This window comes from Sus scrofa, chromosome 3 (genome assembly GCF_054392235.1).
Source record: "Sus scrofa isolate SSC_HxYL_T2T_F1_AM1 chromosome 3, Sscrofa_HxYL_maternal_Yorkshire_Landrace_v2.0, whole genome shotgun sequence".
NCBI classification, from domain to species: domain Eukaryota; kingdom Metazoa; phylum Chordata; class Mammalia; order Artiodactyla; family Suidae; genus Sus; species Sus scrofa.
In genome coordinates this window covers 68,830,579-68,854,032 of record NC_139385.1, presented here as the reverse complement: position 1 = coordinate 68,854,032, position 23,454 = coordinate 68,830,579, and the positions used below count along the sequence as shown (strand labels likewise).

Below are 23,454 nucleotides of genomic sequence, written 5' to 3'. Positions count from 1 at the left end.
AAAGAACATACAGAGAAAGGTCTGACTTTATTCTGTAACAAATCCATACCACACAAAAAAACCCTAAGTTCACATAAGATGAAAAGGGCAAAATGGGAGTTCCCATTGTGGCCCATCGGGTTAAGAACCCGCCATAGTGTCCACGAGGATTCCAGTTTGACCCCCAGCATCGCTCAGTGGGTTGAGAATCCAGGATTGTCTTGGAGTTCCCGTCGTGGCGCAGTGGTTAATGAATCCGACTAAGAACCATGAGGTTGCAGGTTCGATCCCTGGCCTTGCTCAGTGGGTTAATGATCCAGCGTTGCCGTGAGCTGCGGTGTAGGTTGCAGATGCAGCTCAGATCCCGCATTGCTGTGGCTCTGGCGTAGGCTGGTGGCTACAGCTCCAATTCGACCCCTACCCTGGGAACCTCCATATGCCGTGGGAGTGGTCCAAGAAATGGCAAAAAGACAAAAAAAAAAAAAAAAAAAAAGAATCCAGGATTGCCTCAAGTTGTAGTGTAGGCCTCAGATGAAGCTCAGATCTGGCACTGCTGTGGCTGTGGTGCAGGATGGCAGCTGCAGCTCTGATTGGACTCCTAGCCTGGGAACTTCCATATGCTTCAGGTGTGCTGTTAAAAAAAAAAAACAAAAACAAACCAAAAAACAAGAAAAGAAAAAAAAGGAGGGGCAATGCAAAGGTGACAGTTGTCTAAAGAAGAAACCCAAAGAGCCAGGGCCTTCCCAGGGCCCATAGGGTGGGGGAGGCCGCTCTCCATCCACAGATGTTTCTTATTAGAACATACTGTTCTTTCACCCAGAAAAGTACCGGATGGAGGAGCGGAGCCCAGGCCCCCAACGTCAGGCTCCCCTGTCTTCTCCTCTGCAGGTCCGAGTGAAGGTGTTCGAAGCCCGGCAGCTCCTGGGCAACGACATCAAGGCAGTGGTGAAGGTGCTCATCGGAGGCTATCAGCACCACACTCGGATCAAGATGGGGAACAACCCTTTCTTCAATGAGGTGGGTGGCACATGCCCTTCACCACCCAACAAGGCACTTGAGCCAAGTGGGCCGTTCGAGGGCTGGGCATTTCCTGCTGGCAGCTGGCAGGCTTGCTCCCTGACTCAGCTGCTTTCATTTTTTGCTCCACAAACACTTACTGGGCACAGAGGGCTTGGCACCAGGAATACAGAGCAATTCTCAGTCCTCTGCATTTGCAGAGCCAGTGGTCTGTGCGGGGTGGGGGTGGGCGGGTGTCGTTGGTCTGGGGGTGTCTCCCCCTCACCCACCCCCACCCAAAGAGCGTGTGAAAATATAAACCAAGACGATGAGGCAAGCCTGAGGTGAAGAGGGATCTGGGAGGGCCATTCCTGCAGCCTCAAAACGCAGGCCAGGCGCACACCTTATCACTGCTGGAGCCCCGCGTTGTAGCATTGTGTCTGACAGAGGAGGAACTCAGTCAATACTTGTTGAATTAATTGGCGACTAGACCAACAAAGAAAAAATGAAAGCAGATGGGGGCAGGAGCAGTGGGTGGAGAGGACTCAAAGAAGGTTCCCGAAACTTGGAGGCTTCCCTCTATCAGGGAAAGAGAGACAGGTGGGGAAAGATAATTCAGAAGGGAACAGATCTCAGAGGCCTGGAAGGGGAAGCAGCAGGACCGGTTGGCTAGAACAATAGGGGCGGGGCCTGGCTGGAGGGGAGCCGGCAAAATGCGCTCCCCGCCCCCGCCATGGAACTTGGGCGCCATGGGGGGACTCAAGCAGGAGAGTGATAGGGCCAGTTTGTCACTGGGGAAGGAGGTTCTGGCGACAGCCGGAAGTGGGGGTGCCGTGGACTGACAGTGTGATCTAGAAGGAGGCAGAGGCTGAAATCTCCACAGTAGGACAGCTAGCTGGGCCTTATGCCACTCCTCCAAGTCCTCCAGGGATCCCCTCCCCCACCTTTTGAGGACAGAAAACCCTCAGGACCTGGCAGCCTCTGCTCCTGTAGGAGACACGTGGGGGTGAGAGTGAGATGAAGGTCATTGAAATGGGCCAACAACTGAGCAGAAGTCTGTCATTCTGAGGCTTCAGGCTGGCTGAGTCCCTGGGGGAACTGGTGGAAGAAAGGCCTTGTACCCTCACCCCCAGTATGTCTGTTTCAGATCTTCTTCCAGAATTTTTATGAGGTTCCAGCAAAATTCTTCGATGAGACCATCTTAATCCAGGTGAGGAGCCAGACGAGATGGATCCATTTTCTTTTCCCACCTCAATTCTGGAAAGTGCTTCAGCACCCCCAGACCCACCCTTAGAGCCAAAGTTACTTCCCATGATCTTTTGACCCCAAGGTGGCATTTCTGCCACCTTCTTCACCCCAGCAGCCCAGATGCCACATTCATTCATTCATTCATTCATTCTTTCATCCAACAAATGTTTTGGAATGCCAAGTGATAAGTCCTGAGCTCAGCTGCAAGGTGAACAAAGCAGCCCTTTCTCATGTGCCAAGATTCTCATGCCACCAACAGACCCTTCACATGCGACATTCCATTCTCAGACTCAAGGGAGCCCAGGAACAATGGTAACATGTGTTTATCAAGTGCCTCTATGCACCTAGCACAAGGCCAAAGAGAGCAAGGCCTTTCCCTTCCCCTTGAAGAGTTGACATGTTCTTGGGAAATGGCCAGGACAGTGTGCAGTCAGTGGCGAGAGTAAAGTGCGACAGTGTGCTTTGTGGAGACCAAGTGAATTGTCCTCTCTGATCAATTTTTGCATCTGTAAAATGGAGCTAAAAACCTGAACCTCACAGGGCTCCTCTGAGAATTAAATGATAAAGCCTACGTGGAAGTGACACCCCTTAGGAAGCTCTGAGTAAACCCTAGAGAATCCGGATGTGCCTTACAAATCCTCCCATGAGGTTGGTGGTTGGGATTGTTGATAACTGAGATCTTTCTGGGAACTTCCCTGCAGGTGATAAATTCCACAATGTCGAGAGTCAATGCAGAGATCGGGAGATTCCAGGTGAGCACTGGTTGGAGGAGGAGGTTTGGTGAAACCCTTACAGAGACCCATTCTGGGCTCCATGACCGAGTCTAGAGGAAAGGACTTGGATTTTCATGCAGAAGTATCCAGATTTGGATCCACCCACCAACTGGATGGTTTAGACAAATGATTCAGAGCCTCTCTTTCCTCATCTGTAAAATGGGGATAATAATATACTCAACCCAGAGTGATGGTGAGGATTGAAGTATGCAACATTTGGAGTTTCTATCGTGGTTCAGTGGTTAACGAACCCGACTAGCATCCGTGAGGATGAGGGTTCAATCCCTGGCCTTGCTCATTGGGTTCAGGATCCAGCATTGTCATGAGCTGTGGGGTAGGTCGCAGATGCAGCTCGTATCCCACATTGCTGTGGCCGTGGCTATGCCTGTGGCCGGCAGCTGTAGCTCCAATTCGACCCCTAGCCTGGGAACCAACATATGTCACAAGTGCAGCCCTAAAAGGACAAAAAGACAAGCTGCACCTGCAGTCTATGTGACAAGGCTGTATCCTTTAAACCACTTGCCAGACTGGGGATTGAATCTGAACAGCTACAGTTTGATTCTTAACCAAGAATCAGTGGGAACTCCAAAAGATACTTTTTAAAGATAAGTATGTCCCAAATAGGTCCCCAGCAATATTTCATGGCTCCTCATGAAATATTGCTGGGGACCTATGTATACTAAAAAAAAGTACTCACTGTTTATCTGCAATTCTGATTTAAGTGGCATCTGTATTTTTATTTGCTAAATCTGGCAACCCAAGGAAAAGGGCTTGACCCTTGGGAAAGACACATTTAGGACAAATCAAACTAAGGTTTCTTTCTCACTGCTAATAATAAGCAGATGAACAGTCATGACCTCCCCCTTCCCCACCCAGCCCTCAAAGCAGCAGCACAGGCTTAGAAATGAAGAAATTCTAGAAAAGTTAGATGGCAGGAGGTCAAAAATGTCCTTTTGAAAAAGGCCACTGTGCACTTTCCAGACAATGACCAATGATTATTGTTGAGTAAACTATAGAGGTCAGAGAAAAACCTGAGCTTTTTTAATTAAATATATATATATATATATATACATATATAAATATAGGAAGTTCCAGTTGTGGTGCAATGGAAACAAATCCAACTAGGAACCATGAGGCTGCAGGTTCCATCCCTGGCCTCGCTCAGTGGATTAAGGATCTGGTGTTGCCATAAGCTGAGGTGTAGGTCACAGACACGGCTCGGATCCTGCATTGCTGTGGCTGTAGTTCGGATTGGACCCCTAGCCTGGGAAACTCCATACCGCAGGTGCAGCCCTAAAAAGCCAAAAAAAAAAAAAAAAAAAAAAAAAGGGTGTGTGTGTATACACACACGTAACTTTTTTGGAAAATCTCAAATCTACACAAAAGCGGAGAGCATGATATTATGAATCCAGGTATCCTCACTCATCTTCACCAATGCATATTGTCAATTATGTAATCATGTTTTATCTACACTGGGCCCACTTTGTCTCCCCCACAGAATCATTTTGAATCAAATCTCAGACGTCATGTCATTTTATTTTTTGCTTTATTATTATTATTGTTTTTAGGGCCGTACCTGCAGCATATGGAGTTTCCCAGGCTAGGGGTCGAATCAGAGCTGCAGCTGCCGACCTATGCCACAGCCACATGGGATCCTTACCCCACTGAGCCATGCCAGGTATTGAACCCACATCCTCATGGATACTAGTCGGATTTGTTACCACTGAGCCACAAAGGGAACTTCTCCTTTCATTTTCTTAACAGCATTTTTCAAAGAGCTGGGAGTTCCCATTGTGGTGCAGGGGAAACGAATCCGACTAGTATCCATGAAGATGCAAGTTCGATCCCTGGTCTTGCTCACTGGGTTAAGGATTGGGCATTGCCATGAGCTGTGGTGTAGGTCACAGATGCGGCTCAAATCCTGCATTACTGTGGCAGCGGTGTAGGCTGGCAGCTGTTGCTTAGATTTGACCACTAGCTCAGGAACTTCTATATGCTGCCCGTGGTGCCTTTAAAAAAAAAAAAAAAAAAACAAAGGAGTTAGGGCAGGACAAGTGCTCAAACAGGTGGTCATTAAGTTGGCTGGTATTAGGAATCTTGGCTGAAGGCGCTGACTAGTCTTTACTCTTTTCAGACAGATATCGGGTTTATCTACCACTCTCCAGGTAGGTAACAGTTGTTGGAAATACAAGTGTCTTCTGAGAAAAACCAAGTCAGGTGTTGAAATCACCTCAAAATCCCCATATGTTCAAAAGATTTGCAGAGAGAGTATTGGGGGGGTGAGTTACTTTCTGAACTTGATAATATTTGACTGTACTTCATGGTGTATTATCTTGTTTAATAATAATATCTTTAAAAAAATCAAAAATCAAAAGCCTCCCTTTTGGTCAAATGCTAGTGTTTTGGTGCTGCCTGGGGTTGAATTTCTATTTCTGCCAGTGTTGGGGTGTTAAAGTTTGAGGAGACTTGGCCATAACATACGTACCAGGTTGAGGTTGGGCTTTGAGGTTAGGGAAAATGCTTGCCTGTCAGATCAGGACAGTAACAACTCTCGGTTCACAGGATAGGAAAGAGGGATTCCTGTTTCCTTTTTTTTTTTTTTTTTTTTTTTTTTTTTGTCTTTTGTCTTTTTAGGGCCGCACCTGAGGCATATGGAGGTTCCCAGGCTAGGGGTCTAATGGGAGCTGTACCTGCCAGCCTACCCCAGAGCCATGGCAATGCGGGATCCGAGCTGCGTCTGCAACCTACACCACAGCTCACGGCAACGCCAGATCCTTAACCCACTGAACAAGGCCAGGGATCAAACCTGCAACCTCATGGTTCCTATTTGCATTTGTTTCCTCTGTGCCATGATGGGAACTCCAGGTCCCTGTTTCATAAAGGCAATAACTGGCAGCCTTTGCTTTATGCTCAGAGTGACTCCCATTTTCCTCTGTTCCTGGCTGGGAACTGAATACACGAGCCCCGTTTCCACACCCGTCTCCTACAGAAACAAAGGCTGGTTTCAGGGAAGGACGATGGAGATGGGGTGGGGTCTGGTCTCGCATGGGCCCTCTGCCTCTGCAGGTCACATTCTCCTAAGGAAATGGTTAGGCCTCTGCCAGCCAAATGAACCCAGCAGTGGTGTGAGAGGCTACCTGAAAGTCACCATCTGTGTCCTCGGTGTGGGAGACCAGGCCCCGGTGAGGCTACCCCGCCTCCTGCAACACCCCAGGAACCTTTTCTACCCTGGCTGCTCCTTTGGGGTCCCCTGAGCCCCTACTCCGAGGGGCCATGGCTCTTCCCTTGTTCTTATTTGTCCACTGTGTCACAGCAGGGTTGTCCATCCCCATCCCAGCCAAATGGAAAGTTGGGGAAGCCCAGTCAGGTGGCCTTGGCCTTGTCCATCCTTTGACCTTCTCTGCTCTGTGGTCTCTCCAGGTAGATCAAAAGCTGGCCTATGAGGCTGGCGACACTGAAACTCAGGTCTTCAAGTCAACGGTGGTGCCGGTCAGCATGGCCTGCTTGCAGTTCTTCGTCTACTGCGCCGAGGATCTCCATCTCAGTCAGTCAGGGTGGGAGGGGGGGCACCCTGGGGGTCCCTGCATGCTGGCGCCCTGGTTCTCCTCTGGCTCCCCAGTTCATTTTGACACTAAGATTTGGGGTGGGAGGAAAGGGGGAGACTGATCCACTAAGAATGGTTTTATGAGGGCCCCTTTAAAATGGGCCATGTGGGAGTTGCTGTCGTGGCTCAGTGGTTAACGAACCTGACTGGTATCCATGAGGGTGCGGGTTCGATCCCTGGCCTCGCTCAGTGGGTTGAGGATCCAGCATTGCTGTGAGCTGTGGTGTAGGCCAGCAGCTATAGCTCCAATTCAACCCCTAGCCTGGGAACCTTCATATACTGCAGGCGTGGCCCTAAAAAGACAAAAAGACAGAAGGGGGGGCACATGCCCCTGCCCTGTCTTTGTTGCCCAGATGCCAACTCATGGTGCCCTGTGCCACCCCCACCCCTGCTGTGACTGTGTGCCATGACACACAGCAGCACATGGAAACAGACCAGAGATGGGTGGGGTCTGCCCAGGGGCCACCAAACCAAATCATGGGGGAGGGTTTTAAGTTGTTCTGTCCCCTCCCCATTTCCTCCTCCCGAAGAAAAGATTCTGCTGTCTCAGAAATCTTTTAACTTCTTGGTCTTAGCAAAACACCACTTAGTGAGTCCTATGTTGGAGGTGGAACTAGTTGGGGAAAAGGTAAGCTTGAAAAGGGTCTGAGGCTTAGAGAAATTGGCACCTAGAAAAAAGTGTGAAGAAAAAGACTGGGTTGGTGGTGAGGACTCCAGGAATTGTATCCCAGTTCTTCCATTTATGGGTAATGTGATCCCACTGGACCAGGGCCTCTGTGAAGGTGGAGGCCCTGGCTTAGCCACTGTGGACTCCAATGCCCAGTGCCCTGCCTAGAGAAGATGTCAGCCAAAAACCAAACATGCAAAGGCGTGATGAGTGAATGAGTGAATGAAACAACTTGCCCCCAAATACACAACAGTGAATCTGGGACTGTCCCATTGGGGCCTCAGTTTCTTGGCCTAAAAATTGAAGGTTCTGGGCAAGAGAGTTGTTGACATTCCATGAATGTCTGTGAATACACAGTTGCATTTTGCCAATGGAAATCTAACTTAAGGGAAAATGTTAAAGAGTCTAGATCTAAGGAGGCACTCCAAGGACTGGAGTTGTAGCTGATGAGAAGCTGTCAAGGGGTCTTTACCCCAAGGAAAGCTGGAGGCTCCATCCCTGGGCTGGATCAGAAGGGCTAGGGGGTGAGACCAGTGGAGGGAGGAGGGGACAAGCTGGCACTGACACTGCTTTGGGATGTTCCCAGCTGAAGACACACGTCCAGCCACAGACGGACACCCCAATTTGGAACCAGATCCTGACCTTCCGGATACAGGTACTGCTGTTCTGTCACACCCTCGCCCATCCTCCTGCGGAACGCGGGGGATGCTTGGGTGTTTGTGGGGTGGGGGTGGTATGGATGGAAAGCAGAGCCTGTGAGGCACAGCGGGGGTGGGGGTGGGGGGTTGCTCTGACTGATAGGGAGCACAGGGAAGCCCGGGACATAATACAGAGAACCTTACTTGAAAGGAGTGAGCCTTAAGACTGAACTTTCCAGAGACCCTAAAACATGCTCTTTTACCTACGTTAAAAACAAAACAATCACTTCCAGGACTCATTATAAATTGTACTATGCATTTTCTTATCTTCTGGGCAAAGTGGCCTGAATATAATTACAGCTCTTTGTTGCTGGCTTAGAGGCACTATGGGAGCATAGTTATGGACTGGGCTACACACAGTGCGGGGCTGTTCCTACATTAAATGGCCCTGACGTGCCCTTCTTTGGGGGGTTCTGTAGTCAGATTTTCATAGCCCTTCTCAGTCACCCATCAGCTGTGTGGATGCCAGTTTTCTCCAAGCCCTGGGAGAGCCTTGGTGGCCTTCTGACTCCATGCTAGGCTTCTAAGAGCTGTGTGCAACATAAGAGTAGACACTTTGAGAGGTGACTTAAGAGTGAAATTTGTGTGGTATCTTCTTGACTACCCATAGAGTGTGTCGCTTTCTTATATCTTACATTTATGTGGCATGAAATTTGCTAATGAGGAGTTTCTTCTGTGCTACAGTGGGATAAGAGTCAACTGCAGCGGCTCGGGTCCCCCAAGAGGTGCAGGTTCAGTCCCCGGGCCCAGCGCTGTGAGTTAAATGATCTGGCATTGCCGCAGCTGCAGCTCAGATTCAATCCCTGGCCCAGGAACTTCCATATGCTATGGGTGCAACCACAAAAAGAAAAAGAAAATTTAGGGGAGTTTCCCTTGTGGCTTAGTGGTAATGAACCTGACTTAGGACCCACGAGGATGTGGGTTGGATCCCTGGCCTCACTCAGTGGGTTAAGGATCTAGCATTGCCATGAGGTTGTGTGGTGTAGGTCACAGACGTGGCTCAGATCTGGCATTGCTGTGGCTGTGGTATAGGCCAGCAGCTACAGCTCCGATTAGATCCCTAATCTAGGAACCTCCATATGCCACGGGTGCGGCCCTAAAAAGACAAAAAAAAAAAAAAGAATTACCCTGATTCTTGCCCCCAGTGAAAGCAAGAATGTTTCCAGGAGGCAAAGACTTTGAAAAGAAGCACAAAGTTTATTGTTCAAAAACACAGTACAACATGTGGGAGAGCACACACAGAAGTAGTTTGTTTTTCTAAGGCAGAAGCAAAGTAGTAATACACACCCAAAGGAAGAGTGCAGGTGTGGGTGTCCCCTGAATGAGGACCTTACCAGGTGATTTAAATCCCTTACATAGGACAGGGTCTTTTTTTCCCTTTGGCCAATTATGTTGTTTTATTTCTCATAACTGAGCAGACCCAGCACCCTCTCTGATAGGGTCAAGATGGATTCCAGGGCAAAGAATGGTATCAGGACTTATTATGGCCCAGTGCCCCCTCCCTTTCTGACCCAGAGGGTCTTTCTGTGGCAGCTACTGTGATTTACTCTCGGGGAAAAAGATGTCCTGCTGTTTAAAGGTCAACTTGTAAATGCAAGGAAGACATTCCAGGCTTATGACCTCCCCCTGGGACTTGGTTAAGGAGGTTGGTGTACGTGCCTCCAGACTGAAGGGCTATGTGCAGTCATGGTGTCCCCAGCCAGGTGGGCCCACGTCTCTTGCTTCCTGGAGATTATGCAGTGAGGCAGTCATTTTTTTATTCTTTTTTTTTTTTTTTTTAAGCTCCACACCTGCAGCATATGGAAGTTTCCACAAAATCAGCCTACACCACAGCCACAGCAATGTCAGATCTAATCCGTGTCTACAACCTACATCTCAGTTCATGTCAACACTGGATCCTTAACCCACTGTATGAGGCCAGAGATCGAACTCCCATCCTCTTGGATACTAGTCAGGGTCATTACTGCTGAGCCAGGATGGGAACTCTGAGGGGGTCATTTTAAGAGTAAGAATACAATACAATCCTGGGACATGGTCTGGAGCCTCTCCCAGAGCCTTCCAAAGGACCGGTGCAGTGGGGACCCAGAGCCAAAAGTCTTTAACCTCCCATGGTCTGTCCCCGCAGGCTGGTGTTCAATGGCTCACTGATAACTACCCAGGCGGACCCAGACCTGGGAATTTCCAATGGCTCTCAGTCTCCTCGAGCGCCAGGCCATCTGGTCAGTCACCCACTGCTCCTCTCCCTTGCCCCTTGCAGATGCCCTGCCTCTCCAGCTACATCAAGCTCAGAGTCTTAGACTGGTGAGCAATTGAGTGGATGCTGGAAAACATGCCCGGGAGGGGAAAACCAGATCCAAGCCAGGGGCTCAGCCTGCAGGGGCGTGTTTCTCTCCAGCCCCAGGAACAGGTGCCAAGATGAGATTGGGACAGTCAGCCTGTCCCTCAACCAAATCTCATCCACTGGAGCAGAAATAGAAGGCAAGCAAGCTCCCGCCCCCGACCTCTTGCTCCTCCCCCACCTGGCCCCGCCCCCTCTCACCCGGCCCCGCCCCCTCTCACCCTCTCCTCCTCCAGGAATGTACTCAGGCTTCCTGCCCTGCTTTGGCCCCACCTTCCTTACTCTGCGTGGGGGTAAAAAGGCCCCTTTCAGGATCCAGGAAGAAGATTCTGTAAGCTTCTCATGTCAGCTCTAGGGAGCAATGGAGGTAAAACCAACCATGTGGAAGGCACGGGGGTCCAGGAAATGCCTAGGGCGGAGCGGGCCCTGTTTTCTGTCCACCAGACTTTAGTAGAGGACTTGCAACCGGTACATCAATGGCTATAGAAACCAGGCACAAGAAAGGGACAGATGGCATGCTCTGGGCGTTCACTGAGGAAAAGGGCGTGATGAGACCTTGGGTAAGTAGGTGGAAAGGACAGAGGAGACCGAAGAAATAGCGCAAGCAAATGTGGCAAAGCACTGGGCTATTCAAGACAGGTATGGTAAACACCAGAGAGCCAACTGGGAAAAGAAGGGCAGGGGGCCGGGGTGGACCTCTGAGTGAGGAAGGGCTGCAGAAGCCAGGATCCCAATGCCATTAGGAGGCTCGCCCGCCCTCACCCCATCTTTCATCTCTTCTGCTCTTTCCTGAGCTTCATCCTTCCCTACTGCAGTCCTGCCTCCCGGCTGGAAACATGGCCACGGAAGCCTCTAATAGGGAAGGCCAGGGAAGCATTTTTTTTTAATTTTTTTGAAATATAGTTTATTTATAACGTTATGTTACTTTCTGCTGTAAGCAGAGTGATTCAGTTATATATTCTTTTTATACCCTTGTCCGTTACGGTTTATATATTCTTTTTATACCCTTGATAACGTTATAAATAAACTATATTTCAAAAAACTGTAATTCCCTGTGCTCTACAGCAGAACCTTGCCGTTTATCCATCCTTTATATAATAGTTTACATCTGCTAATCCCACGCTCACAATTCTTCCCACTCCCTCCCCCTCCCCCTGGGCAACCACAAGTCTATTGTCTATGCCTATGAGTATGTTTCAGTTTTGTAAATAGGTTCATTTGTGTCATAGTTTATTTTTTATTAGAGTATAGTTGATTTACAATGTTGTGCCAATTTCTGCTGTATAGCAAAGTGACACAGCCATATGTATATTTATATACACACACGCACACACACACACACTCCCTTTATCTTCCATTATAGTCTATCCCAAGATGTAGTAGTTCTTTGTGTCATATTTTAGATTCCACATGTAATTGATAGCACGTATTTGTCTTTCTCTGACTTACTTCACTTAGTACAATGATCTCTACATCCATACATGTTGCTGCAAATGGTATTATTTCATACTTTTTTATGGATGAGTAATATTCCATTGTGTGTATATCTGCATCTCTATATATCACATCAGAGAAGCCTTCTAATTGACCTTTTTTGGTCATGGGTGCTCCCCTTGGACCAATCACTATTGCCAAGGAGTCGGGGCCTGAGCTGATTGGCCAGGATGGGATAACTCAATAGTTGTCACAGTCCCTTCCAAGCAGGAAGCATTTACCAGAGATGGTACTTCAGATGGGCCCACAGGTAGAATTCATGATGAGGAAGAGTGGGCCTAAGTGTGTAGAAGAGAGCTTAGGACCCAGAGGTTTCCAGGCACGGCTATGATTGGGGTTTCTAGAATTCCTCCTCGGGAATGTGGTCAGCCCTAGGTAAGAAGTTACAGGATCACCCTGTCTTTGCTACAAAGGTTTCAGGGTAGACTCTCCTGCTCTTTTTCTCATCCCTTTTCTCACCATTTTCTTTCTTGTTTCCCCTAGAATATTCCCAACGCTGTTAAGGATGGTTTAGCTTATCGAGGCCGAGTCTTCCTAGAGATAATCACCCACATGAAATCCCATCAAGACACTATAATGAAGGATCTGTCCCATGACGTGATCAGTGTGGAGGTAACCCCAGGAAAAAGGTACCCCAGGAAGAAAGAGCCCCTATGCCCACCATAGCTGGCTCTGGGGCCCATTTTTGACCCTGCAGGAGGCCCTGGCCACGGGTGGAGGCGCTTTCAGATCAGCCATCTGAACGTGTCGGGGGTTTCTTCAATCAGCCTGAGTCTTTACTAAGCCCCTGTGCAGGCTTCCTGCTGTGCCAGATCCCAGGAGGTCGGGCGGGCGGGGGGGGGGGGGGGGGGGGCGGTGGCCCAGGAAAGGCAAGACAAACTTTCAGTTTAAGGGATGTGTTACCTAGTTAAGGAGAAATGATGTTCTAAGGAGTCTGGATTTCTTCTTGAAGGCCAAAGAGGGCCACTGAGGCAGGAGAGGGCAGAAGGCACAGTGTTAGGAATAAATTGGAAGGGAGTAAATTGGGTCACCCACTTCTTCAGGAGAAATGGGGACACATCACGGGAGTGGGGTGGTGGTGGGGGAGCTGGAGAGGAAGGAGCGGGTACCAGAGACCCCTGGGAAACAGCCATCAGAGCCACTGACCACAGGTCATAAGTGAGGCGGACACCCACTTTCTGCCTCAGAGAGGTGGGAAGCTGGGGACCTGTGTCAGCACGGGCTCCCCGAAAGAGGGAAAGGCCTAGAGGAGATGATGAATCCCACCTTTAATCTGTGCCTGCGAGACCCCCACAGAAACCAGTCCCCAAGGATGCCACCATCACACCAGGATCTCCCTGGGGTGTGGGAGGAATTGCCTGGGGAGCGGGTGGGAATGAAGAGAGAAAGGCGCTGATGCTGGAGCCCATCAGGACAGCACAGCCTCTGACGGCAGAAGAGGAGGGGGGCATTTTGCAGGGTGACTGAGGAGGAATCCAAGAAAGGGGAGCACAGAGCCAGCCTCCAGAGAGGAGAGTTGCAGAAAGGAGCCGTCAACCCTCTGAATGAGGACCCTGGAGTGTGCGCTGGTTATTAGGAAGGTGCTGGTAACCTTGAGTCAGGAGAGATGTCAGCCCCTGGTGGCCAGGAGGGAGACATTACATTCAGTCCACAGAGTCAGGTGCATAGAAATGCGGGTGAAGACTTGAAGGACACAAGATCAGGTCACAGCCAAAAGGGCTCAGAGGGCAGAAGGAGAGTTACATTTTTTTAGCCGTACCCATGGCATGCAGAAGTTTCCAGGCCAGAGATCAAACCCATGTCACAGTAGTGACAATGCCAGATCCTTAACCCACCAGGGAATTTTTTAAGAAAGGGGAGACCTGAGCTAGTGAAGAGGCTTGGGAGAATGCAAAAGCAGCGCAGAAGTTGGCAAAAGAAATGAGAGAGGGGGAGTTCCTGTCGTGTGCAACGGAGACAAATCCAACTAGGAACCATGAGGTTGCAAGTTCGATCCCTGGCCTTGCTCAGTGGGTTAAGGATCTGGCATTGCTGTGAGCTGTGTTGTAGGTCACAGACGCAGCTCGGATCTGGCATTGCTATGGCTTTGACATAGGCCAGCAGCTACAGCTCCAATTAAACCTTTAGCCTGGGAACCCCCATATGCCGTGGGTGTGGCCCTAAAAAGACAAAAGATTAAAAAAAAAATGAGAGAGGGGCTAACATGATGGAGGACTCGAGCAGATGGGCTCATGGTGGGAGGAGGGGGCTGGAGAAAAGCCAAGACCAGGTGTGCCTGGCTGTGCCTCCTCCAGCACACACACCTGCCCATACTGGGTCTCATCCAAGGCAGGTGTTTAGGCAGAAAGGCGGGGGGGCGGGGGGGCCCGCAATTCAGAGTCTAGCCTGACTCTGGAGAAGGTCCTCCTGCCTGACTTCAGGAAGGGAAGGAACCAGAGCTGGCCAGGTGATGAAGGTCATGGGAGAAACTTCCCTTCATCAGCCAGGTGAGTGGAGTCCAGGCAGGATTTTAAGAGGGGGCAGGAAATCAGTGATGGTCTCAATCATCCTCAAAAGAAGCAAAAGCGGCCTTTGAAAGCAACAGAGCACCTCGAGCTTGCCTCCCTGCCTGTCTCTATAGCCTTGTCCATTCCCTGGTTCATGTCTTGGGGGGGGTGCTTTACTCTTTCAGAAGCAGCAGAACCGCCAAAAGTATGGGCTGTGCGTCATCTTCCTTTCCTGTACCATGATGCCCAGCTTTAGGGATCTGATCCAATTCGAGGTCAGTATTGGCCACTATGGAAACAAGATGGACCTGAGTTACAAGCCCCTCGTCTCAACCACACAGTACAGCCCGGTGATATACGATGGTAAGAGTCAGGTCCAGCCAAGCAGTTGAGAGCAGCCACTGCATGCTGGGTTCCATGCTTGGCCCTTTTAAGGGTATTAGTTCATGGGCCATTGTTAGGCACTATTAACCCACATTTCACTGGAGGAAAATGAGTGTCAGGGAGGTGAGGTCACCTGCCAAATATTGCACAGCTAGTAGATGGTGAACCCACGACAAGAGATGAAACAAGGTTTTGACTTCAAGTCCTTCTCAGCACTACCTTCCCAACTCCATCTCCTCTTCTACTACTCTGACCACCCATCCATCCACTACTCACCTGCCTTCCTTCTATCCATCCATTAATCTACTCATCCACACATTCATGCATTCCCCTGCCACCCATCCACCCATCCATCCTTTCATCACCTACTCACAGGACACTTGGGCAGTATATATTTCTCAGGGTGCTGTCCCTGGGCCAGCCCCACCAGCATCACCTGATAGAAATGCAGATTCTCCATCCCAGCTCAGTCCTACAGAATCAGAAAACAGAAGAGCAGTCTGTTTTAACAAGCCCTCCAGGTGATTGGGATGCAGGCTGAAGTTTGAGAACCATTGCTCTCAAGAAACACTATCTCACTTGCAGCTTCACCCTCTCATCACTCTTGGAGAGCTTTTCCATACATCTTACTTTGTCTGCCTGTTTCCTTAAAGATCAGCTTTATTGAAGTATAATTCAGTCACTATACAGTTTATCCATGTAAAGGGTACAATTCAATAGTTTTTAGTATATTCACAGAATTGTATAACTAACCATGGCCAAGTTCTGTTTGGCCATGATCATGGCATGTTAAAGTTCCCGGGCCAGGGATCAAACCTGTGTCACAGCAGTAACCAGAGCCACAGCAGTGACAAGGCCAGATACTTAATCCGCTGAGCCACCAGGGAACTCCCTAACCATGGTCAATTTTACATTTTCATTTCACCCAAAATAAACCCTGGTACCCACTCGCAGTCACTCTATTTCTCCTCTACCTTTCCGACCTTAGGCAACCACTAATCTTTGTCTTTACAGAGTTTTCTAGACATTTCACACATAGAATCAAACAATATATGATTCTTGGTGACTGTTTCTTTCACTTAGTATAGTGCTCTACTTGTTTTTAAATTAAGAAATATAGGAGTTTCCTGGTGGCTCAGTAGGTTAAAGATCCAGCATTGTCACTGCCATGGCACAGGTTCAGTCTCTGGCCTGGGAACTTTTGTATGCCATAGGTGCAGCCATCCCCCCCAAATTAAGAAATATACACAGGAGTTCCCATTGTGGCTCAACAGTAACAAACTTGACTAGTATCCATGAGGATACTGGTTCCATCCCTGTCGATCAGTGGGATAAGGATCTGGCATTGCCACGAGCTGTGGTGTAGATTGCAGACCCAGCTTGGATCTGGCGTTACTGTGGCTGTGGTGTAGGCTGGCGGCTGCAGCTCCAATTTGACCCCTAGCCTGGGAACCTCCATATGCTACAGGCCCTGAAAAAACAAAAAGAAAAATATATGCAAAAAGTATATTAAGTGTATATGTGTAGCTTAAGGAGGAATAATAAAATGTGTACCCATGAACTCACCACGCAGCTTCAAAGGTAGACAATTGTCTTAGAAAGGTAGAAAATTGTCTAAGCATCTTAGAAATCCCCTGTATGGTCTTCCCAGATCCATTTACCCAAGAAATAATATAGTAATATTGGTCTGTGTAACTGAAGTTCATTTTCATTTCTGTGTATGTTCAACTATATGATTATACCACAAATTATGTGGTTAATGTAGACATTTAGGTTGTATATTTTTTTTCCTACTATAATAATTTTGTTGTAAACATTCTTGAGCCTGTCTCCTGGTCACAAGTGCAAGACTTCATCTAAATTACATATCCAGGCGTGGAAGAGAAATTCAAAGCAAAAATAATTACACCAAATTACACTCTCATCAGCACGCTGTGAGAGTTCCTATTACTCCGTGTTCTCACCAGCCCTTACCCGTTGCGTGGTCTTTTCGTTCCTGCCGATCTGTGTCTTACAAGGTCTTGATTTGCAATTTCCTGATTATAAATGGAGTTGGAGCACCTTTTCATATGTTTACAGAAGTTTGTTTTTCCTCATCTGTAAAAAGCCTATCAATATCTTTTTTTTTGGGTGGGGGGGGCTCTTTTCTTTGGTTTATTGCATAAAGGAGTTAACACAAGTCCAAGTTAAAAGCAGACCCCAAACAGTTACATTATCCAAGCTGTGAGGTTTTTAAACCTGTGACAAGGGACAGAAGGGAAATTCTACTCATGGCAAGGAGATCCTCACTTAAGCTTCAGTGAGCCAGAAGCACTTAAAACCCATGGACCTTCAGCTGGTCATCCTTAGCCAATCCAATCTCTACAAAGAACTGGCATGTGTTCTTGCGCTAGTCACCCTGTAACTGAAAGGCTTCTCCATATTCTGGATGCTCAATGACAGCACCGTTGCAGGCAAATTTCTTCTTAAACACCTTTGCTAGTTTCTTTTTATCATAATCACCAGCGATCCCTTGGACAGTAGTAGGGGGTCTTCCTGCCGTTCCTCTTGTGAATTCTTATATGGACGTAATACTCAGTGCCAGCAGGAAGCAGGTTATCACCCTTACTCTCAGCAGCAAAGGGGTCAAAAAAGAGGGGGTGCTGGATAGCCAGACTTAAGATAACGCCCTGCAAAAGGCAGCGAGAGAAAGGGGAGTCAGGGGGCTCGAAGGGGGAGGATGCTGAGTCCTTTGGCGAATCAGTGACTGGGGCCTCAGTATCTTTTATCTATTATTCTGTTTGGCTGTATTTTTCATATTGACTTGGACCTTATTTTTTCCTGGGTACAAGCTTTTGTCAAACGTGTTAAATATCTTCTCCAATTTTGGAGCTTTTCATTCTCTTAATAGTGGCTTTTTTTTATTTTTATTGAGGTATGACTTACAAACAGTAAAATGCATGGACTTTAAGTGTACAGTTGGATGAATTTTGGCAAATACATACTTTCATGTAACCACCATCAGTAGAAAGTTCTAGCACTCCACAGAGCTGTAAATATATTTCCCCTGTCTGTCCCTTATGGTATTCTGGTGAGTTGTTTTTTTTTTTTAATTTCCATTAAGACTTTTTTTTTTTGTGGCACCTGCAGCATGAAAAACTCCCAGGTCAGGGATCAAACCAGCAGTAACCAGAGCCACAGCAGTGACAACGCCGAGTCCTTAACTGCTAGGCTGCCAGGAAGCCCCAAGACTTACTCAAACTATTTCTTTTATGGCTTTTGGCTTCTGAGTCCTAATTAGATCTTTTCCATTCCAAATTTATTAAGGGATTCACTCATGTTTTCTTCTAGAAGTTTGTGGTTTCTTAAAGATTCATACCTATTCTCGGGAGTTCCCTTCGTGGCACGGCGGAAACGAATCTGACTAGGAACCATGAGGTTGCGGGTTCAATCCCTGACCTCGCTCAGTGGGTTAAGGATAAAGTATTGCTGTGAGCTGTGGTGTATGTAGGTTGCTGACGAAGCTCAGATCTGGCATTGCTGTGGCTGTGGCATAGGCCAGCAGCTACAGCTCCAATTAGACCCCTAGCCTGGGAACCTCTATATGCCATGGGCACTCCCCTAAAAAGACCAAAAAAAAAAGATTCATATCTATTCTCTTTTCGATAAATTTTTCCTTATAAATTTCTTCATCTTTTTTTCCAGCTGACCAGAAGTTCTTTATTTATCTTGAAAGTCCAATAAATTTTCTTTTTAGGGCTGCACCTGCAGCATATGGAAGTTCCCAGGCTAGGGGTCAAATCGCTGCTGCAGCTACAGTTCTACACGACAGCCACTTCAACGCAGGATCTGAACTGCATCTTCGACCTCTGCCACAGTTTGCAGCAACACCGGATCCTTAACCCACTGAGTGAGGCCAGGGATTGAACACAAATCCTCATGGAAACTAAGGTTCTTAACCCATTGAGCCATAATAGGAACTCTAGGATGTCCAGTAACTTCTAGGATGTCCAGTAACTCTAGGAAGTCCAGTAACTTCTAGGATGTAGTCATCTAAGGCCAATAATTTCTAAGCCACATGTTCATCCTCTGGAGTCAGTTTTCCCTGGCATATGGTGTCGATTCAAGTGTTCTTTTATTTCAAATTGGCTGAAGTTCGTTTTTTTTTTTTTTTCTTTTATGGTATCATATCTAAGAACTCTTTCCTAACCCAAGGTCATGAAGATTTTCTCCTATTTTTTTCTTCCAGAAACTTTATAGTTTTAATTCTTATATTTTAGCTCTATGACTCATTTTGAATTAATTTGCATATAAGGATCCAATTTTTCAAGCACTGTTTGTTAAAAAGACTGTCCTTTTCTCATGTAAGTTTTCTTATGTATGTATTTTTTTCTTTTTACAGCTGCACCTGTGGAATATGTATTTTCCAGGCTAGGGATCAAATTGGAGCCACAGCTGCTGGCCTACATCACAGTCACGGCCACACCCAAACCAAACTGCATCTGCAGCCTACACCATAGCTTGTGGCAATGCCAGATCCTTAACCCACTGAGTGAGGCCGGGGATCAAACCCGCTTCCTCACAGAAACTTTGTCATGTTCTTAACCTGCTGCACCACAATGGGAATTTTCTTATATTTTTGAATATCCTGTTCTATTGTTTGGGTTTTCTACTTTTGGGGCTCCAGTGATGGAACCATTCTCCCTGGTTAACCGTTAGGGTTCTTCATTTTTTTGCTTTTTAGGGTAGCGCCCGAGGGATATGGAAGTTCCCAGGCTAGGGATTGAATCAGAACTGCAGTTGTCAGCCACAGCCACATCCACAGCCACAGCAATGCAGGATCCAAGCCGCATCTGCCACCTACACCACAGCTCACAGCTGGATCCGCAGCCCACTGAGTGAGGCCAGGCATCAAACCCACACCCTCATGGATACTACTAGTAGGATCTATTTCCACTGTGCCACAACAGCCACTCCTTGGTTTTCTTTTGTATCTGTCATTTTCACCCTGATCCTTTGCAGCTCTTTGTTTCCATCTTATTTTGGCTGCATTTCTTGTTTCTATGCCTCTCACAGGACTGTCTGCAGACTCTAAGCTCCCTTGGGCTTCTGTTTAGGCAGTCTTCCTTCCTGTGATGTTTTTGTTTTTTCTTCTGCTCGTTTCCTGAGTTTGGCTGGCTCCCAGTTTCTCATCTGAATCCTGAGTTCATTCTGGGGAGTGTGTTTTTGCTGGCATTTTCTGTGCTCTGCTCCCATCAAGCCGTGCTTCCTGCTGTCTGTCTTGCTCTTCGCTCCCCCAGCTGACTTCTATCACTCTTCAACCCTTACAGCACCTAGGGCACTCACGGTTGCTTTTGGCACTCCTTAGTGTATTTTCAGCCTGCAGATTATATCTGTCTCCTTGTTTTGCTGAAAATGGAGTTATTTTCCTTCTCTTTGTTACTTTTGTATGCAATCCAAGAGGAGAAGGAGAAAATTGCCGTCTTGTATCGGCACGCTCATATCTGAGAGCCCCGGTCATGGATCTGTGCTTATTTATCATTCCAGTGATTCACTCAGTCTGGAACTGGTGTCCTTCCAGCAATTGTAGAAAATTATAAGATACTTTCTCTTTGAAAATTACCTCTTCCCCTTGTCTCTTCCAGCTCCATCTCGAATTCACTCTATCCTTATTCTGTTCTGCACATTTTAAATTTTCTCTTCTGTATTTTTCATCTCTCTGGCCTGCATTCTGCATATTTTCTTCTAGATCTTTCAGGAAAGGCCCTAGGTAACCATCTGTTGTAAAACTTTGGGCAGCTCCCTATCCCACTCCCCAACTTCGTCCTTGTCCGTAGCATTTTCCACCATTGGACACACTGTCATTTATGTATTTTGTCTCTTTTTTCCTCCCACTCTTTTTTAAATTCTTCAGTAAACTTTTTGTTTGTTTTTATGGCCACACCAGCGGCATATGGAAGTTCCCAGACCTATGGGCTGAACTGGAGCTGCAGCTGCCAATCTACACCACAGCCATGCCAAAGCCAGATCTGAGCCGCATCTGTGACCTTCACCCCAGCTCACGGATCCTTAACGCACTCAGTGAGGCCAGGGATCGAACCCACATCCTCACAGAAACATCAGGTTCTGAATCCATTGAGCCACAAGGGGAACTCTGAATTCCTTAGTAAACTTCTGATTCAAGTATAACACACCTCTGGAAAAGTACACAAACCCAAGTGTCCGGCTCAATGAATTATCACAAAGTAAACATACCCCACAAAAGAGCATTCAGACCATGAAACAGGGTCTCAACATCCCAGAGATCCCTTGAACTGCTCAACCCCCACCCCCACCAAGGGCGACTTCCACTCTCCTAACCACCAATTAGTTTTGTCTGATTTTTAACTTTATATAAAAGAAATCATGTAGTATGTATTGTTCTGTGCCTGGCTTCTTTGGCTCATTTTATTTGTGAAATGCATCATAAACCTAGATGTGGGTGGGTATAGTTGTGCCTCATTTATTCCCATGGCTTTATAGTATTCTATTCTGCCAATATGCCATAATTTGGAATTCCTGTTGTGGCTCAGGGGGTTAAGAATCTCAGGGGGTTAAGCATCCATGAGGATATGGGTTCGATCTCTGGCCTTGCTCAGTGATCCAGCGTTGCCGAAAGCTGTGGTATAGGTCACAGATGCGGCTTGGATCTGGTATTGCTGTGGCTCTGGTATAGGCTGGCAGCTGCAGCTCCAATTATACCCTGCTGGGAACTCTCATATGCCACAGGTGCGGCAGTAAAAAGGAAAACATGTAATTTATTTATTCCTTCTACTACAAGGAGATTTGGGTGGTTTCTAGTTGCAGACGGTAGGACTAGTGCTGATGTGCATCGCTTTCTACTTGTCTTTTGACAGTGCCATGCATGCCTTTCTGTTGGGGGTTTGTCTAGGCAGCAGATATGCTGGGGTAGAGGGTGTGTCTATTGCTTCTTAGCTGCTTGTTTTCTTGGATCTTTATCTGTGGGAATCCTTAGGGACTTGACTAAAGTTTCATGCTCCAGAGAGGATTTGTCTTTGCTTCCTCCGTTCACCTGTGGTACGGCCAACCAGAGGCCACTTTACATCTTCTCCAGACCACACAGGTGGCCTGAATGCAGAATGCAGCCTGCTTGAGGCCCCACTTGTGGTTACACATTTTCAGGAAAATTCCTGTCCTACTACCCAGAGCCACGCTGGAGAGGGGCAAGTCTCCTCACTGATTTCTTCCGTGTGGTGGATTCTTTCTCACTGACTGAGGTTTAGGGTTTGCTGTGCCAGCTCTGCAGGGCAAACTAGTTTGCTCTGGCTGCCATCACAAAGGACCCCAAAGTGGGTGGCTTATAACAACAAAAATGTATTTGAGTTCCTGTTGTGTCCTGTGGCCAGCAGGTGCAGCTCTGATCCAACCCCTAGGCTGGGAACTTCCATATGCCACAGATGTGGCTCTAAAAAGAAAAAAAAAAGTACTTTCTCACAATTCTGGAGGTGAGAAGCCCAAAATCAGGATGTTGGCGGGTTGATTTCTTCTGATGCATCTGAGGGAGCATCTCTTCTGTGCCTCTCTCCCAGGTCCTTGTGGTTGCCTGATGCTCCTTGGCTTGTAGACACATCACTGCATCTCAGCACCTTCTTTCTCCCTCTGTCTCTGTGCCTCCATAGGCCAGTCCTTTATCGGTCACTCTCCTCTGCTTGTATGGACACCAGTCATTATGGGTTAAGGGTCCAGCCTACTCCAGAATGACCTCATCTTAACTAATTACAGCTTCTATTACCCTGTTTCTAGATAAGGTCACATTCTGAGGTGGTAGGAACTGACTTCATCATAGCTTCTTCGGGGACACAGTTCAACCTGTATCACGTGGGGTGTCCCACTAGCCTGCCCACCTCGGGCAGCACTTGGCCCTCTCTCCCGATTGCTGAGCCCTAGCAGTTGTCAAAGGGAAGGGCCAGGTCTCCAAACTTTGCCAGAAACCCAGAGGACAGAAGTCATTTGCCTCACAGGCTTGCAGCTCTTTTGGTTTGTGTGAATTTCTTGCTTTTAGGTCAACCCAGCAATATGTTTCAAAAAAGAATTCCTTGGGAATTCCCTGGTGGCCTAGTGGTTAAGGACCTGTCATTGTCACTGCGGTGGTATCGGTTCGATCCCTGGCCCAGGAATTTCTGTGGCCAAAAAAAAAAGAGAATCCCTTATGTTTCCTCTAGCTTCTCCTCTCTTATTTCAACAAGGAACATGGGGAGTTCCCATTCCTGGTGCAGCAGAAATGAATTCTGACTAGGAACCATGAAGTCAAGGGTTTAATCCCTGGCCTTGTTCAGTGGGTTAAGGATCCAGCATTTCCATTTCCAGTGGTGTAGATTGCAGACTCGGCTTAGATCCTGAGTTGCTGTGGCTGTGGCACAGGCCAGCAGCTGTAGACCCCTAGCCTGGGAACCTCCATATGCTATGGGTGTGGCAAAAAAATAAAAATAATGTGGCCAGGAGACTCAGTCTGCCAAGCCCATCACTGGTTTTGTCCGTGCTTTACTCTCTGAGCCTACTCCTTTGCATGGGCAGGTCCCTTATGTCAGATGTCTGCCCACCCCAACCTAACCCTGGGTCTCCTGAGCCCAGGGTCACTCCTCCTCCACCTCCTGATGAGCCAGGAGGAAGACCCTACCTCCAGGCAGGCCTCCTGCCTTGGTTTCTCGCCTGAGTTAAGGGCATGGGCTCTGGAGCTGGATGCCTGCATTATACCACCTGGCTGTGCCAGCTCAGGGAAGCCACTTCCTACCACTGGCCTGGGCTCTC

General features: G+C 47.8%; 1 protein-coding gene and 1 pseudogene across 2 annotated transcripts in view; one reads left to right on the top strand and one right to left on the bottom strand.

Annotated features, from left to right (window-relative positions):
• The window catches only part of FER1L5 (fer-1 like family member 5), a 52,892-nt gene that overhangs the window by 10,103 nt on the left and 19,335 nt on the right, over positions 1-23,454 (top strand). Inside the window, exons 7-19 of one of the 2 annotated variants that reach the window (XM_085018661.1) lie at positions 868-996; positions 2,123-2,185; positions 2,925-2,975; positions 5,131-5,161; positions 6,063-6,178; positions 6,417-6,540; positions 7,176-7,228; positions 7,854-7,922; positions 10,223-10,266; positions 10,361-10,443; positions 10,540-10,634; positions 12,281-12,409; positions 14,469-14,646. In XM_085018661.1, coding sequence (XP_084874787.1) covers positions 868-996; positions 2,123-2,185; positions 2,925-2,975; positions 5,131-5,161; positions 6,063-6,178; positions 6,417-6,540; positions 7,176-7,228; positions 7,854-7,922; positions 10,223-10,266; positions 10,361-10,443; positions 10,540-10,634; positions 12,281-12,409; positions 14,469-14,646 — 1,165 coding nt within the window. Of the gene's footprint in view, positions 1-867; positions 997-2,122; positions 2,186-2,924; positions 2,976-5,130; positions 5,162-6,062; positions 6,179-6,416; positions 6,541-7,175; positions 7,229-7,853; positions 7,923-10,222; positions 10,267-10,360; positions 10,635-12,280; positions 12,410-14,468; positions 14,647-23,454 lie in introns of both variants that reach the window. The other variant, XM_085018660.1, reaches the window with a different exon arrangement.
• Positions 16,924-23,395, bottom strand: LOC102159679 (eukaryotic translation initiation factor 1 pseudogene; annotated as a pseudogene).